The 12,768-nt window shown below is 40.7% G+C and overlaps 1 protein-coding gene across 2 annotated transcripts in view; it reads right to left on the bottom strand.

The window, feature by feature from the left end:
• The window catches only part of MAMDC2 (MAM domain containing 2), a 76,786-nt gene continuing 64,018 nt past the window's right edge, over positions 1-12,768 (bottom strand). The window contains exons 9-14 of one of the 2 annotated variants that reach the window (XM_018555639.1): positions 12,159-12,424; positions 10,884-10,977; positions 7,813-7,965; positions 5,109-5,371; positions 2,081-2,165; positions 1-82 (exon numbers count right to left, since the gene is read on the bottom strand). In XM_018555639.1, coding sequence (XP_018411141.1) covers positions 15-82; positions 2,081-2,165; positions 5,109-5,371; positions 7,813-7,965; positions 10,884-10,977; positions 12,159-12,424 — 929 coding nt within the window. In that variant the 3' untranslated portion in view covers positions 1-14. Of the gene's footprint in view, positions 83-2,080; positions 2,166-5,108; positions 5,372-7,812; positions 7,966-10,883; positions 10,978-12,158; positions 12,425-12,768 lie in introns of those variants that run through there. The other variant, XM_018555640.1, reaches the window with a different exon arrangement.

The raw sequence follows: 12,768 nt of genomic DNA, 5'->3' as shown, positions 1-12,768 counted from the left end.
GACAAAGTCATGACTTAGAAATCGATTTCATTCATTTCATCTGAATATCCAGATGATTGTAGTGTCCCAGAATCGTCTGAATCTGTAATAGTAAAAGGTGCTGGTTAACACATTTGTTTCAAGATACCTAAAAACCCATCAAAATAGCTGGTCAAATCAATAGTTAAAAAAATGACTTCAGTGTAAGGCCCCATTCACACTGAGCGACATACCTTACAAGCGGATCCGCACAGCCGCGATAGCGCGACTGTTCAGGGCGGCGATCCAGCGACGATAGCGCAACTTTCTCCGTCGGGCAGCATTAAAAAATAGAAAAATCGCGCTAAATCCGCGGGAAAAAGGATCCTGCTGGCGCGACGAGCGACCGCGACGAGCGACGGGCGACATGGAGCTGTACATTAAGACAGCTCCATTGAAAATCATTGGCCTGCGACTTCTAGCAATATCGCGCGTCAAAAATCGTGCAGCAATCCGCTCAGTGTGAATGGGGCTTAAGTCTACTTTCATTATCAAGTATAAAGAGGCACAATTTGCAGTCTAGTTAACCATTAAGATTCTTAATGAGGAATGGATCTCCTATTGCAGGTGTTGCCTCTAATTTGTATTCTAGCTCTGTACTGACATAATGAAAAACAGTGAACCAATCTGAATGAACTACATCACAATAACCTAATGGACTAGTGGCAGCAATAAAACAATTACAGTGGTACCTTGGTTCACGAACGCTTCTGTTCGCAAACAGGAAGTTTGGCAAAATGTTGCTTCCGATCGCGAACCCCGCATCGGGTGACGAACACAACCACAGCCATCTTCGCTGCTCTGTCACTGGTCATGGCTTCCTCTAGTCGAGATCGCCGTCTGATCACAGTTTGATTCGGTTCGCGACCAATTCGGTTCGCGACCAGAATCATGGAACAAATTAAGTTTGTGAACCGAGGTTCCCCTGTATTATCTGTATTCATTTTGTCATAAACAATGTTAGAATGTATCTCGTAAAAATGGAACTCCTTCTGCAGTAGATGCCTCTAATTTAACTTGTAGCTCTGTTCTGACTTCTAGAGAGGAAGGTGAACCAAGCACATGAGTAGGAAGGGGTGTCCTAGACACAAACATATCATAGCAACTTTTAACTTACATAATGGGACATGTAGCAGTTATCATGCACATCTCCTGGAATGTTTTCTGAAAAGATGATTTTATTATTTTTGTTTTCTATCTTATACTCCTAATATCTCCTTTCTTTTCTACATCCTCTACCCTTTTGAGTTCAAAGAGGAACTTCAGTTAAAAAGTTTAATAACCCTTGAAGTGGGGCTACCCCTGCACTTCAAGGGTTAAGTGCTAATTTTTGTCTAGGTGCTAAAAACAAAAAGTTATACTCACCAGACCATCGGAGCCAACTCCCTGCTTTTGTGATCACTGAAGTGTGTCACCTCCTCCGCTGCACAGATGGACTGCTCCTCAGAGTTTCCTCATGTCTATACACAGTCTATGCACAGTGTATAGAGTGTGATGACATCAGGATTCTCAGACCACTGCAGCAGAGGGGGAGAGCTGCTCGAGACACCGGTCAAAGAATAAGCCGGCTCGGATGGTCTGGTGAGAATAACTTTTTTATGGCACCTAGATTCTAGCCTCACTGCACTGCAAGGGTTAATAATTGTTTTCTTTAATTTTCTCCCCCTTCTGTTTGCAATATCATGTTCTGCCAGTTCTTCCCCTGATATTATATTTATTTTCACATTAATTTTTTCCTTCTACAGGATTACCTTTTTGTTTTATACCATTGTACAAAAATTAAAAAAATCTGATGCAAAATAGTTTCCAACCTGTGTTTTCTAATACTAAATTCTAGTGCATACCTCTCAGCTTTTTGAAATGAGAAAGAGGAACACCACCGGGGAAGGTGGGGATATTTATCAAAACTGGAGCAAACAGAACAAATCACGGACATAAGTTGGTTGGTTGCTATGGGCAACTGCTCTAGCTTATGTCTGCTCCAGTTTTGACAAATTCCTCCCAATGCATTTAGGCCATGGACACATCCCCTGCCACACTATAGATACAAACCATGGGTTACCTTTGCAAGATCCATTTTGAAACGTGATATCGTCAACTGCAATATCACTTCGTATAGAAATACCACGTATGGCTTCAAACACGATCTGTTAAAACAAAATTAAGAACGGAACATTCTTATTATGACAACAATTTAAAAATTCTACAAGTAAGAATCGTCCATTCAAATTTTTAATTAGTCTGTATCCGCTGGATTTGTATTATTTTAAAATACAACTGTTTATCGATACTAAGTAAGTTGACTATTACAGTTACGTTACATGGGATCCTAACCAAGTTTCATCTATACATTTTAGCACAATTAAATACTACTATTTGGAACAACTGTAAGATTTATTTCTAAAGAGGGAGTTGAAGAGTGTTGAAGCAAACCTGGGATCAAGCTACGGACATCAATCTATCCAACACTTCCAAGTGTCTCAGATAGCATTCCCCCCACGCTGGCCAATGAGGTCTCTCCTGCCAACCCATACCTCACTATTGTGTCCTGTAGTGATGTAGTGGGTTGGCAAGACAAAACACACTTTGGGTAGTGTTATTCCCAGCACCCAGTGGTTCCTCCCATTGAGCTACATGTCAATACAGGACACAGTAATGATGTGGAGGTTAGCAGCAGGAGCCAGTAGAAGTGTCAGGGAACAAGGAGATTGACACTCCCCAAAGTGTCGGTTTCCGCAGAAGACTTCAACAAGAGAAGCCCCTAGATTTGGAGTAGCGTTTGGTGACACAGGCAGCAGCAAAGGTAATTATTTACTTGCTTCTTTACAGGAACAGCAGTAGCAACCATTTTTAGTTTTAAAACAATAGGGCCTACACATTTAGTATCACCATCTTTTTATTCTACCGGGCCTGCGCTTTCAGAAAATATATGGTTTGGGGGGTCTTTTACAAACGCTAGCAACGCAGCAGTTGAAAATCAAATCAATAGGAAAAAATTGCAGAAAATTCAAAAATGGCTTGGCCAGCTGATTTGAAAAATGTTCCGGAGGGCTTGGCAGCGAAAGGGTTAAAGTGGTAATAAAGTCAAAAGGTTTTTAAGCTATTTCAAATGCTGATAAAATCACTTACAATGGATGATTAACATTTTTAGTTTTCTGCAGAATCAACTGGTCCCCTGAGCATTGGCCCTGATATTCTGTTTTAGGGTGGCACCTTTCCCTTGCATGGCCCTATGGAGCCACCTTTGTGTGTGATGTGTGTTCTAGTGTGTGTTCAACAAACACAAAGGTACAGCAAGGCAAGACACTCCCTTGCTCCCCTCTCCTCGTTCCTCCCTTCTCCTAGCTAATAGATGGACAGTTTCTGTAGACTGCCCTGTCCCTCTGTGATCTTGTACTGCACAGGAAGTTCAGGGAAGCCGAGTTGGAGCTGTTCAGAAACATGATGACTGTAAGTGCTTGGGCAAGCACATACAGAAATATTTTGCTGGGCAATGTGTAGTTTTTTGTTTTTTTCAAAAATGTTTTATTAACTTTTAGCAATCTTGACATTTTTAAAACAAACGTCATCACTTCAAAGTAATAAGTATACCACGCAGTGGTTAATTCCATCCATAACAATCCATCAAGGAACATATGCATAGTAGATGGAGCATTCTGAACAATACTAACAGTACTCCCACTATAAACAAGTATTCAGACCGTGTAATATGTGTAGTTTTTTAATCTGGATTTGTTATTGAAAAAAGTTTGAGGATTTATTACTGTTTTACGGTTAGTACACTTGATCGCTGGATGCAGGCATAGTAAAGCTACAAAAATGAATGTTGACTACCATGACATGTATGAAGTTATATCATTGTTAGTGAGAACATTTGTCCAAAGTACATAAGCAAGCTGTCATTTAAGCACTAGTGCATTTTTTGTAATTTTGTTTAATTTTGCATGTTAAAATCTGCATTTTGACTGGACAAATTGCTCAATAAAAATAGGATTGCTGGAATGTTTTAATGTTGCATAATATTTGCACAACTGTTTATCAAATCTATATTTTTAGTAAAGGAATACACTAAAATAAATGTTAGCGCACACAAGCACAGTTTTTGCATAGAATTAAAGATGGGGTTGTATCGAGTAAATAGATACAAAATATGTCAAGCCTTCGTAACATCAAAAATGTTATTATGTGATAGCATTGCACAGGTGACAGATACTGCTTATGGAGACATTAGGGGTCTATTAGACCCTTTGCGTCCCACTGCCCTTTGCTCCAGCCGATTAAGTGCTTGATCTGCGATTTACCTTACTTTTCAGCTATGATTTTGACAGTTCTAAACCTGGCTATGCTCAGAGCTGAGCACTTCCTGGCTCAAAATCTGTAGAGGATATAGGGGATGAATGTTTCTCAATGTCCCCCTCCTGGCCATCCTGACACTGTTTGTTGTGGTCCTGGACTTCCAGGAGGAGTGGGAGAGCTTGGAAACCCAATGGAGGAGGAGTTGGGGGAGCTGGAGTCCGGTGGGAGGGTGACATTACAGTCTCAGCCCAATCAAACTGATCAGGCAGCTATACAGCCAGTGTACAGCTGCCAAGGTCACTTTTACCTAAAATCCAGAACCCTGCTGAGAAAGGTAGAAATGATGACCCTTTAAATGCTTGGGCATATGAGACATGCACAATGAGCTGAACTAATTAAACTAAACTCCAGGCAAACATCAAAATACACAGATGAAATACATATCTGGGAGCTGTTTTACCTGCCAAAAGAATAGTATTTTTACTGATCAAGTCCCAACAGGTACACAGCTCTCCTATTCTGAATTACAACAGCATTAAACTGTGGACTCCTGCACCCAGAAACACAGGTGTTAGCGAATAGCTGTGCCGGTCAACCTACACAAAAGCAATGACAGGCTGATGGTGGCTGTAGCTGTTCGTGGGTGTGTGGTAGCAGCTATTAACAAAGACTTGTGATTCTGGCCACAGGAATTTGCAGATTCCTGCCATCTTAGTTCGTAATAGGCCATAACTGTGGGCGTGAATGGGGCCTTGTGTATCCTAGAATGTGTTATGTGATTCTTGCAAACTTACCCAATGTTGCTTGTTGCTGTCATATTCTATCTGTGCTCTCAACCAACTAATACTTTGTTCACCTCTCCTGGTCCACAGAAGAGTATCTTTATATCTGCCGACTTCTTCTCTCAAGTATATGTTAAGAATTCCAGTGCCAGCACCATACATATGGTAAAAGAAAATAAAGCACTGCTTTCCATGGATGGCTCGAAGTGGTCTAGAGATAAGTCTTGCTTTCTGTCCATAGACCATGTTGGTGGCTTCAATGTACATGTAATATCCTTAAATGAATAAAATAAAAACATTTGCATCATTACATTTACTAATTCAGTATTTCTAAAGTGTTATCCAATCAATAAAATTATATTTTAGTGTTTTTGTAGATGCCATTTTAAATTAAATAAGTACTTAAACAGTTGTTCTACAGAAATGAACATTGTGAGTACATTTACATGAATTGTACAAAGGACATTTGAGCATATAATACAAGTTATAATCTACTTTATCATATACTACGAGGGGGGTTTATCAAAAGTGAAGCAAACTAAATCTGGAGCAGTTGCCATACACAGCTGCTCCAGATTCTGTCTGCTCCAGTTTCCATAAAACCCCCTCAGTATCCCTTACTTCTTAGAGTTCATTAGTGCACACTGAATCAGTAGTTATTCTAATACAATTGGGTTATACTGCTACCTACAAGAGGAGCTGGGCACTGGCCAAAAAAAAGCTGTTGGCCAGACAGGTATAACCTTTACCACTCCTAGCATGCTTCAGTTTTGTAGAAGAGCAGTACTTAGGAGCAGATCACAAGCATTGAGAGGTGGGACCTGTGTCCCCAAATGAACCTGAAAGAATTGGAAGTACATTTCTGTTTCCTGAAACACAGGATCAGTTAGTATTCTGATATGATTGGGACCTCCAAATGCAGTCCAACTGAGTGGTACAGCAAACAAAATGCCACCAGGCACACATAACAGAAATAATAAAAACTGTGGGCAGCCTGCAGCTCAAAGAGCTGCCTGAAGGATCTCACATCCGAAAATGGCATCAGATGATCTTCTGGCCACACATTAGTGCATTGACATCATTAGAGGAATATTCTGCCCACCTCTGTCTGATCACTGGACAACACTGATGGCACCATTAGGCGGCCAGTCTAGGAACAGGAAGATCTGTCCAGTGATGGCATACACACCCACTTATATGGTGGGTGCCTTGGAGCCACATAAATCTGTAGAATGGCTAAAAAAGTTAGACTAGGAAAAAGAGGAGAGGAGTGCCTATTGTAATTGTTACTGTATATCATCATTTTTAATTAAGTATGTTTGCCTGAGTCTAGCTCCACTTTAAGAATCTAAACTTTGTCTCTTCATTTCTTAATATATGCATTGTTTACATTAGCTAAATGTCAACATACTGTGTGTCAGGGTACCGGGCGCGGCTGTCCTCACACCGCATGCAGGTACTCACACGGGAGGATCAAATGCGTGACCACACCAGACAATGAGCTTATATACCGTTTATTATACACACCAAAATCATATAACCACAAACAACCCCACCAACACCCACAAGTAACCACAAACAAGTAATAGTAGCTAACTAAATGTAAACACAATCACATACAAAAAGGTAACAGGGCAAGTAAACCCGGGTAGCAAAGTAACACAAGGGGAGCCAAGGAACAAAGGTCAAGGAACAAGGAGGTAACGGGACGCAGGGGACAGGACTCAGGACATGGCAACAATACGGAGGCCACATCCACACTGCAGGAAAGGGTTAAATACCCTCCCAGGTAGCACCAGGTGGATGATTAATCGTTGACAGCTGGGAGACACGAGCAGGTGAGCACTGGACTTGCAGGTTCCAGCGCCACCCAGTGGTGGTCTGGTACCTGACAGCTCCTGGCTGCCTGGAAACACCTGCAGGTGAGCGCAGGAACTGCAGGACCTGGTTCCAGCGCCACCTGGAGGTGCTATGGTCCCTGACACTGTGAACCTGTATACACTTAGGGCCTTTTCACACATGTGGCTGGTTCCCATCTATGCACTGCTGTTTAGTATGTTTTTAAAGGGAAACTATAGGGATTACTACAAACACTGCAAAGTCAGTACATAATTTGTAACCTACCAACAGCCAACAATACACACAGGATGTATTACATAGTTACATAGTTACATAGTTACATAGTATTTGAGGTTGAATAAAGACATTAGTCCATCAAGTCCAACCTATTAGGATCTCATTCTAGGAGTACCTGTACCCCTGTATATTACCTTTTGGACGATTTCTTAAGTAAATACCCACGAGAAGTTTACGGCTAGTGTCCGTCATATCTAGCTCCAGCCATAGGGTTTCCACTACACTAGCCTTCTTAATATCTACTATGCAGACATCTGAAACAAAGTCATACCCCAACATTGGGGGTCTACTTATAAACAATATGCAGAGCCCTTCACCCTGCAAATATCTGTAAATGTTCATTTTGGGCAAATAATGCCAAAAACAAATGTTCCTAATATTTTTTTCCAAGACGAACGTAGTGTAATATTACATTCTGACCACTAGAAGGAGCTATTCCCAGTTTGAATGTAGTGTGATCCTGTAATAATTATAATAACTATGGCCACTAGATGGTGCTGAAGAGCATAGGAAACAAGTATACAAATGTTGTTATGTATCATGTATCTATGTTAATTTGTATCAGTACTGCAGAACTCACCTACCCCAGAAGTGTGGTCTCCCTTTGGTCCAGTGTATGATGTTGGTGTTTCCCATCGTCTCCTGTGCCAAATACCTCTTCTTTGCCATTCCTGTTGAAATCCACAATCGTCCTTTTCAAAGTTACATCTTCCAGGCAGTGGAGGCATCCTACCTGCATTACATCAACACAAACATGACCATGAATAAAGACAATGGTGTTCACAAAGAAAACAAAACATTCTTGAATCCTTGCCTAATATGTATCCAATTAGGTAATAAAAGGTATCCTATAGCTTTCTCTTAACAATATCTCACTTTATGTTTTGCTAGAGCTGTTAGTGAATACTGAGAATTAACTCTGAACACAATATTTACAGGGCTATTCACAAAAGGGGGACAAGTTTGGAGAATACAGGAGAAGTGAACAATCTATCTCCAAACTCTTCACCCTTTTGTGAGAAGGTTTTTTTCAAAAGTGAGAACTCTACAACACTCTACACTACCCCATTCCATTTGTTCTATTGTTATATTAAAACCAAAACACAGGAATTGAGAGTGAGTGCTTGCTTCACAACCGTTGCACATTAGATGCTACCACTGCACCCTACAATATACTATCAGGGTTATGCACAAAAGGGTGCAGAGTTTGGAGAAGGAAGAAGTGAACAATCTAGGACAACATAGCTGAACTGGAAAGATTCTCCAATTCATCTCACTTTCCAGTTCAGCTATCTTGTCCTAGATTGTTCACTTCTCCTGCCTTCTCCAAACTCTTCATCCTTTTGTGAATAGGCCCTGTCAATGTTACATATTCCATATTGATGCAGTTTGTACAACACTCTGGACCAGTGCCCTTTGTACAAAGTATTGTACATCACATACTTTAGACCACTATGTTGTGTGTACTGTACTGCAAGTTACATGATTCAGATCTCCTCACATTGCCCCTTGCTGCAGATTGTGTGCACTGTGTTCTTTAACTTCACTCTGAGTTTTATATAACATTGCATTATTGACCACTGCACCCCGTATTCTGTGTTGTACATTACATACGCTGGAACACTGGGGTCAGTACACATTGCTATACACTACTTACCCCAAACGGCTGCAATTTTAGATATGTTACATTACCAAACTGCTGAACTTTGAACACTGTGTTATACAGTAAACTCCCGGTTATCCGGTACCCACATGGATTGGTAGATGCTGGATAACTGTCATTTCCGGTTGCTTGAGAGTTACTATTAATGCTCAAGCAACAACCCCCCGCCCCATTTATCTGCTGGCTAGATTCTCCTATTGGCTATTTCAGATTGCCATAGCCAATAGCAGGCTGGCTATTGCACACACTCACTGCCTGTTGTTTACATTCATACGCCAGCTGAGGAATCTAGCCGTCAGCTGCATCAAGATGTAAGCGCAGAATTACATTATCAATTAAATAATTGTAGTTTTTAGTGTGCACATGTCTATCAAGCAACTGGAAAACAAAATGGAGGACAAAATGTCCTCCATTTGTTTTTCTGGTTGCTTGAGAGTTCTGGATGCTTGAATGCTGGATAATGGGAAGTTTACTGTACATTCATACCACTGTGAAATGTCCTCCCGTTCAGTGAACAAGCACACTTTTGCTTGTTAAAAGAGAACATTGAGGTGAGTGCTTTTCACTCACCTCATAGTTCTAGCCGACCTGTGACAATGAGACTGTCACAGGTCGGCTTAGTAGATCGGGAGGTAAGCAAACACATACCGGCGTTCGCTCACCTCTCGATCCTGTCACAGCTCTCTGCCGTGACAGGGGAGGGCTGGATTCCCCCCTCCCCTCTCCGATCCTCCAGCGCTGACTGGCGGATCGGACGGGGGAGGGGGTGGGTACAGCTGGCTCTGCCTCTAGATAGGCAGAGCCAGCTGCCACTCATGCAGCTGGGCTGTAACTCATGGTATACTGAGACGCCGCAGTATACCGCGAGCTGCTGCGCGCGGTATACTAAGACGCCACAGCTGAAGCGGATCCCGACAATTATGTCTGGATCCGCCCAGCGGAGCCTAGGGTGACGGAAGGACGCTAGTTTGTGTCCTCCCATTACCCTAAGGAGAACTATGGGGAAAAGCCTTAACCCCATAGTTCTCCTTTAAAGAACATGTGGCAAAACCAAATACCTGTATGAGAAGGTTTAGATTGAAACAGCCTATATGTCCCAGCTCCTGGAACATATACCATTTTGGTGAGGGTAGGGTGGGAAGGAGCCAGGAAATTACAGCTTCCTTCTGAGACTTCTTACATGAGATCAGTAATAACAAAGTTCCTGAGAAGTTTAACTGACATTTTACAGTATTGCACCTAGCAGTTTTTATATAATACAGTTGGGCAAAAAAGTATTTAGTCAGCCACCAATTGTGCAAGTTCTCCCACTTAAAAAGATGAGAGAGGCCTGTAATTGGCATCATAGGTAGACCTCAACTATGAGAGACAAAATGAGAAAACAAATCCAGACAAATCACATTGGCTGATTTGGAACGAATTTATTTGCAAATTATGGTGGAAAATAAGTATTTGGTCAATATCAAAAGGTCATCTCAATACTTTGTTATATATCCTTTGTTGGCAATGACAGAGGTCAAATGTGTCCTGTAAGTCTTCATAATTTGCAAATAAATTTGTTCCAAATCAGCCAATGTGATTTGTCTGGATTTGTTTTCTCATTTTGTCTCTCATAGTTGAGGTCTACCTATGATGCCAATTACAGGCCTCTCTCATCTTTTTAAGTGGGAGAACTTGCACAATTGGTGGCTGACTAAATACTTTTTTGCCCCCACTGTATATCAGCAAGTACAAGGGGGCACTGGAGCAGACAGAATCTGGAGCAGTTGCCCATGCCAACCAATCATCTTCTCTCTTCAGTTTGTTCAGTTAAGCTAAGCTTTGAGAATGAAAGAGAGAAGCTGATTGGTGATCATGCACAGCTGCTGCAGATTCTGTCTACTCCAGTTTTGATAAATTCCCCCCCAATGTGTACACAGATGTCCATCAATCTCCAACCTGCATCATTCTTGTGCTTATTATTATTATTATTACAATTGTTGTTTTACCTGCTACATGACAGTTTCCAATGCTCACTGTAACATCATCAAGTGCTGCAAGACCACAATCCCAAAAACTTTTACACCAACTTACAAACACCACCTAAAAAAGAACAGTACACATAACTGTGATTACTATGGGCAGGCAAGATTTGTTTTTTTGATTTTACTTTCATGTTTGTTTGAGGTAGGGCATAATATGTGCAAGTCTAAAGATGAATGCATATTCCGGAGATTCATTTCAAGTTGATGCCTGTGTATATTAAACAGCTTTATCAAAATAGTGGCATTTAACTGCATGTTTATGCACTGGCACCCAAAGTTCTGCATTAAATAACTAATGACTAATTTGCATACCGAAATATTTGTATATTAACCCCTTAAGGACCTTTTTGCTGCCAAGGTCTTGTTTTCGTTTTTTTGCACACATGTTATAATCAACATTTTAGGCCTGAAAATTACTGCAAACCCCCACGCATTATATATTTTCTGAAAGCCAAGACCCTGTGAAATAAAGTGGCGGCAGTTTAAAATTTGTATGTTGCACGATATTAGGGCAACTCTTTATCAAACTCCAAACTTTTGTGAAAAATGCACTTAAGTTAAATGTAGTGCACCTAAACTACATAATACCCATTTTTTTTTTAAATATAAAAGATGAGGTTACAACGAATGAATAGATACCCAACATGCCCAGGTTAAAAATTGTGTGCATATGTGAAATGGCAACAAAATTCAGTACCCCAAAAAGTAAATAGACAACGCTTTAACAGCCCCTACAGGTCATCAGTTTAGAGATAGGCGTAAATATTGGCCCCAGAATTATTGATCTCACTCTGGCCAGCACGTGTAGTGCGATTGTCGTTTTTGTACCTAGGCACACTAGATGTGTGTTTACGTTAATACCCGCGTGCTCGCGGGGGACTTTAAACATTTTTTTTACATTTATTTGATTTAATATTTTTTTTAAACTTTTTTTAACTTTACTTTAATTGCTATTACATAGGGGGGCGTACAAGCCCCCCATGTGATAGCATATTGGTGGTAACAGGTCCTCTTTAAGGTGATAGTGGGGGTCCAAAAGACCTGCACAGGGCATCTTGCAGGGAATCATTAATTTAAAGAGTGTGGACAAGAATGCAATTACCCAGTTAATGTTTATTGAAATATGGCTTTAATGTTAACTTTCTACAGTCGAGCGTTTATTTCAGATAGTATTTTGGTCGTTGTGTAAGTGATTTATGTGATATAATAAAAAAATGCTAATTTAACCACATTCTGTACCTGGCATGTCATCGGCTTATTTAAGCTAATTTCAGCTTGTTGCCAAACTCCTTTAGGTGCCTCTCGAACAGACCAAATTTTTTCTTGAACCACGTGGTTTTCTTCAAAGAGGTACACAGCCAAGGAGTCACTCATCTTAGAAAATCCATAGAGTGTGTAAAAAAATCGCAGACAATACTGCATGTTTCCTGGCAAAGAGGGGCCATAAAGTCGTCCCATATAGCCCGTCTGAGAAGTAAACCTTGAATTAGCCAGCATGAAAGAACCTGTAAAATGCATGTAACATGCACAGTCAGTAAACAAATATAACAATGAGGCTTGCACATACAGTATATTTCTTACAGTATATGTTCTTCCATTTATCACAACAAATGCTAACTATAATACACTCAACAAAACAGTTAAAAAAAGAAATAAAAGAAATTACAATGTACAAAATAAGGCTGCAACAACTAATCGATTCTAACCGATAATGAGAATTGTTGTCAACGATTCTTATTATCAATTAGTTGGTTCAATTAGTTGGATTTGCAGCCACTGCCACTCTGCTCCTCCGTTCTCTTCCCCGCTGGTGCTGGCTGCAGCAGTCTGTGTCCCTTTCAATTCCCGC

The sequence above is a fragment of the Nanorana parkeri genome, unplaced genomic scaffold, assembly GCF_000935625.1.
Source record: "Nanorana parkeri isolate BGI_ZX_2015 unplaced genomic scaffold, ASM93562v1 scaffold206, whole genome shotgun sequence".
In the NCBI taxonomy this organism is placed as follows: domain Eukaryota; kingdom Metazoa; phylum Chordata; class Amphibia; order Anura; family Dicroglossidae; genus Nanorana; species Nanorana parkeri.
The sequence above is the reverse complement of the archived record's forward strand: the minus strand, read 5'-3'. Positions and strand labels throughout refer to the sequence as shown.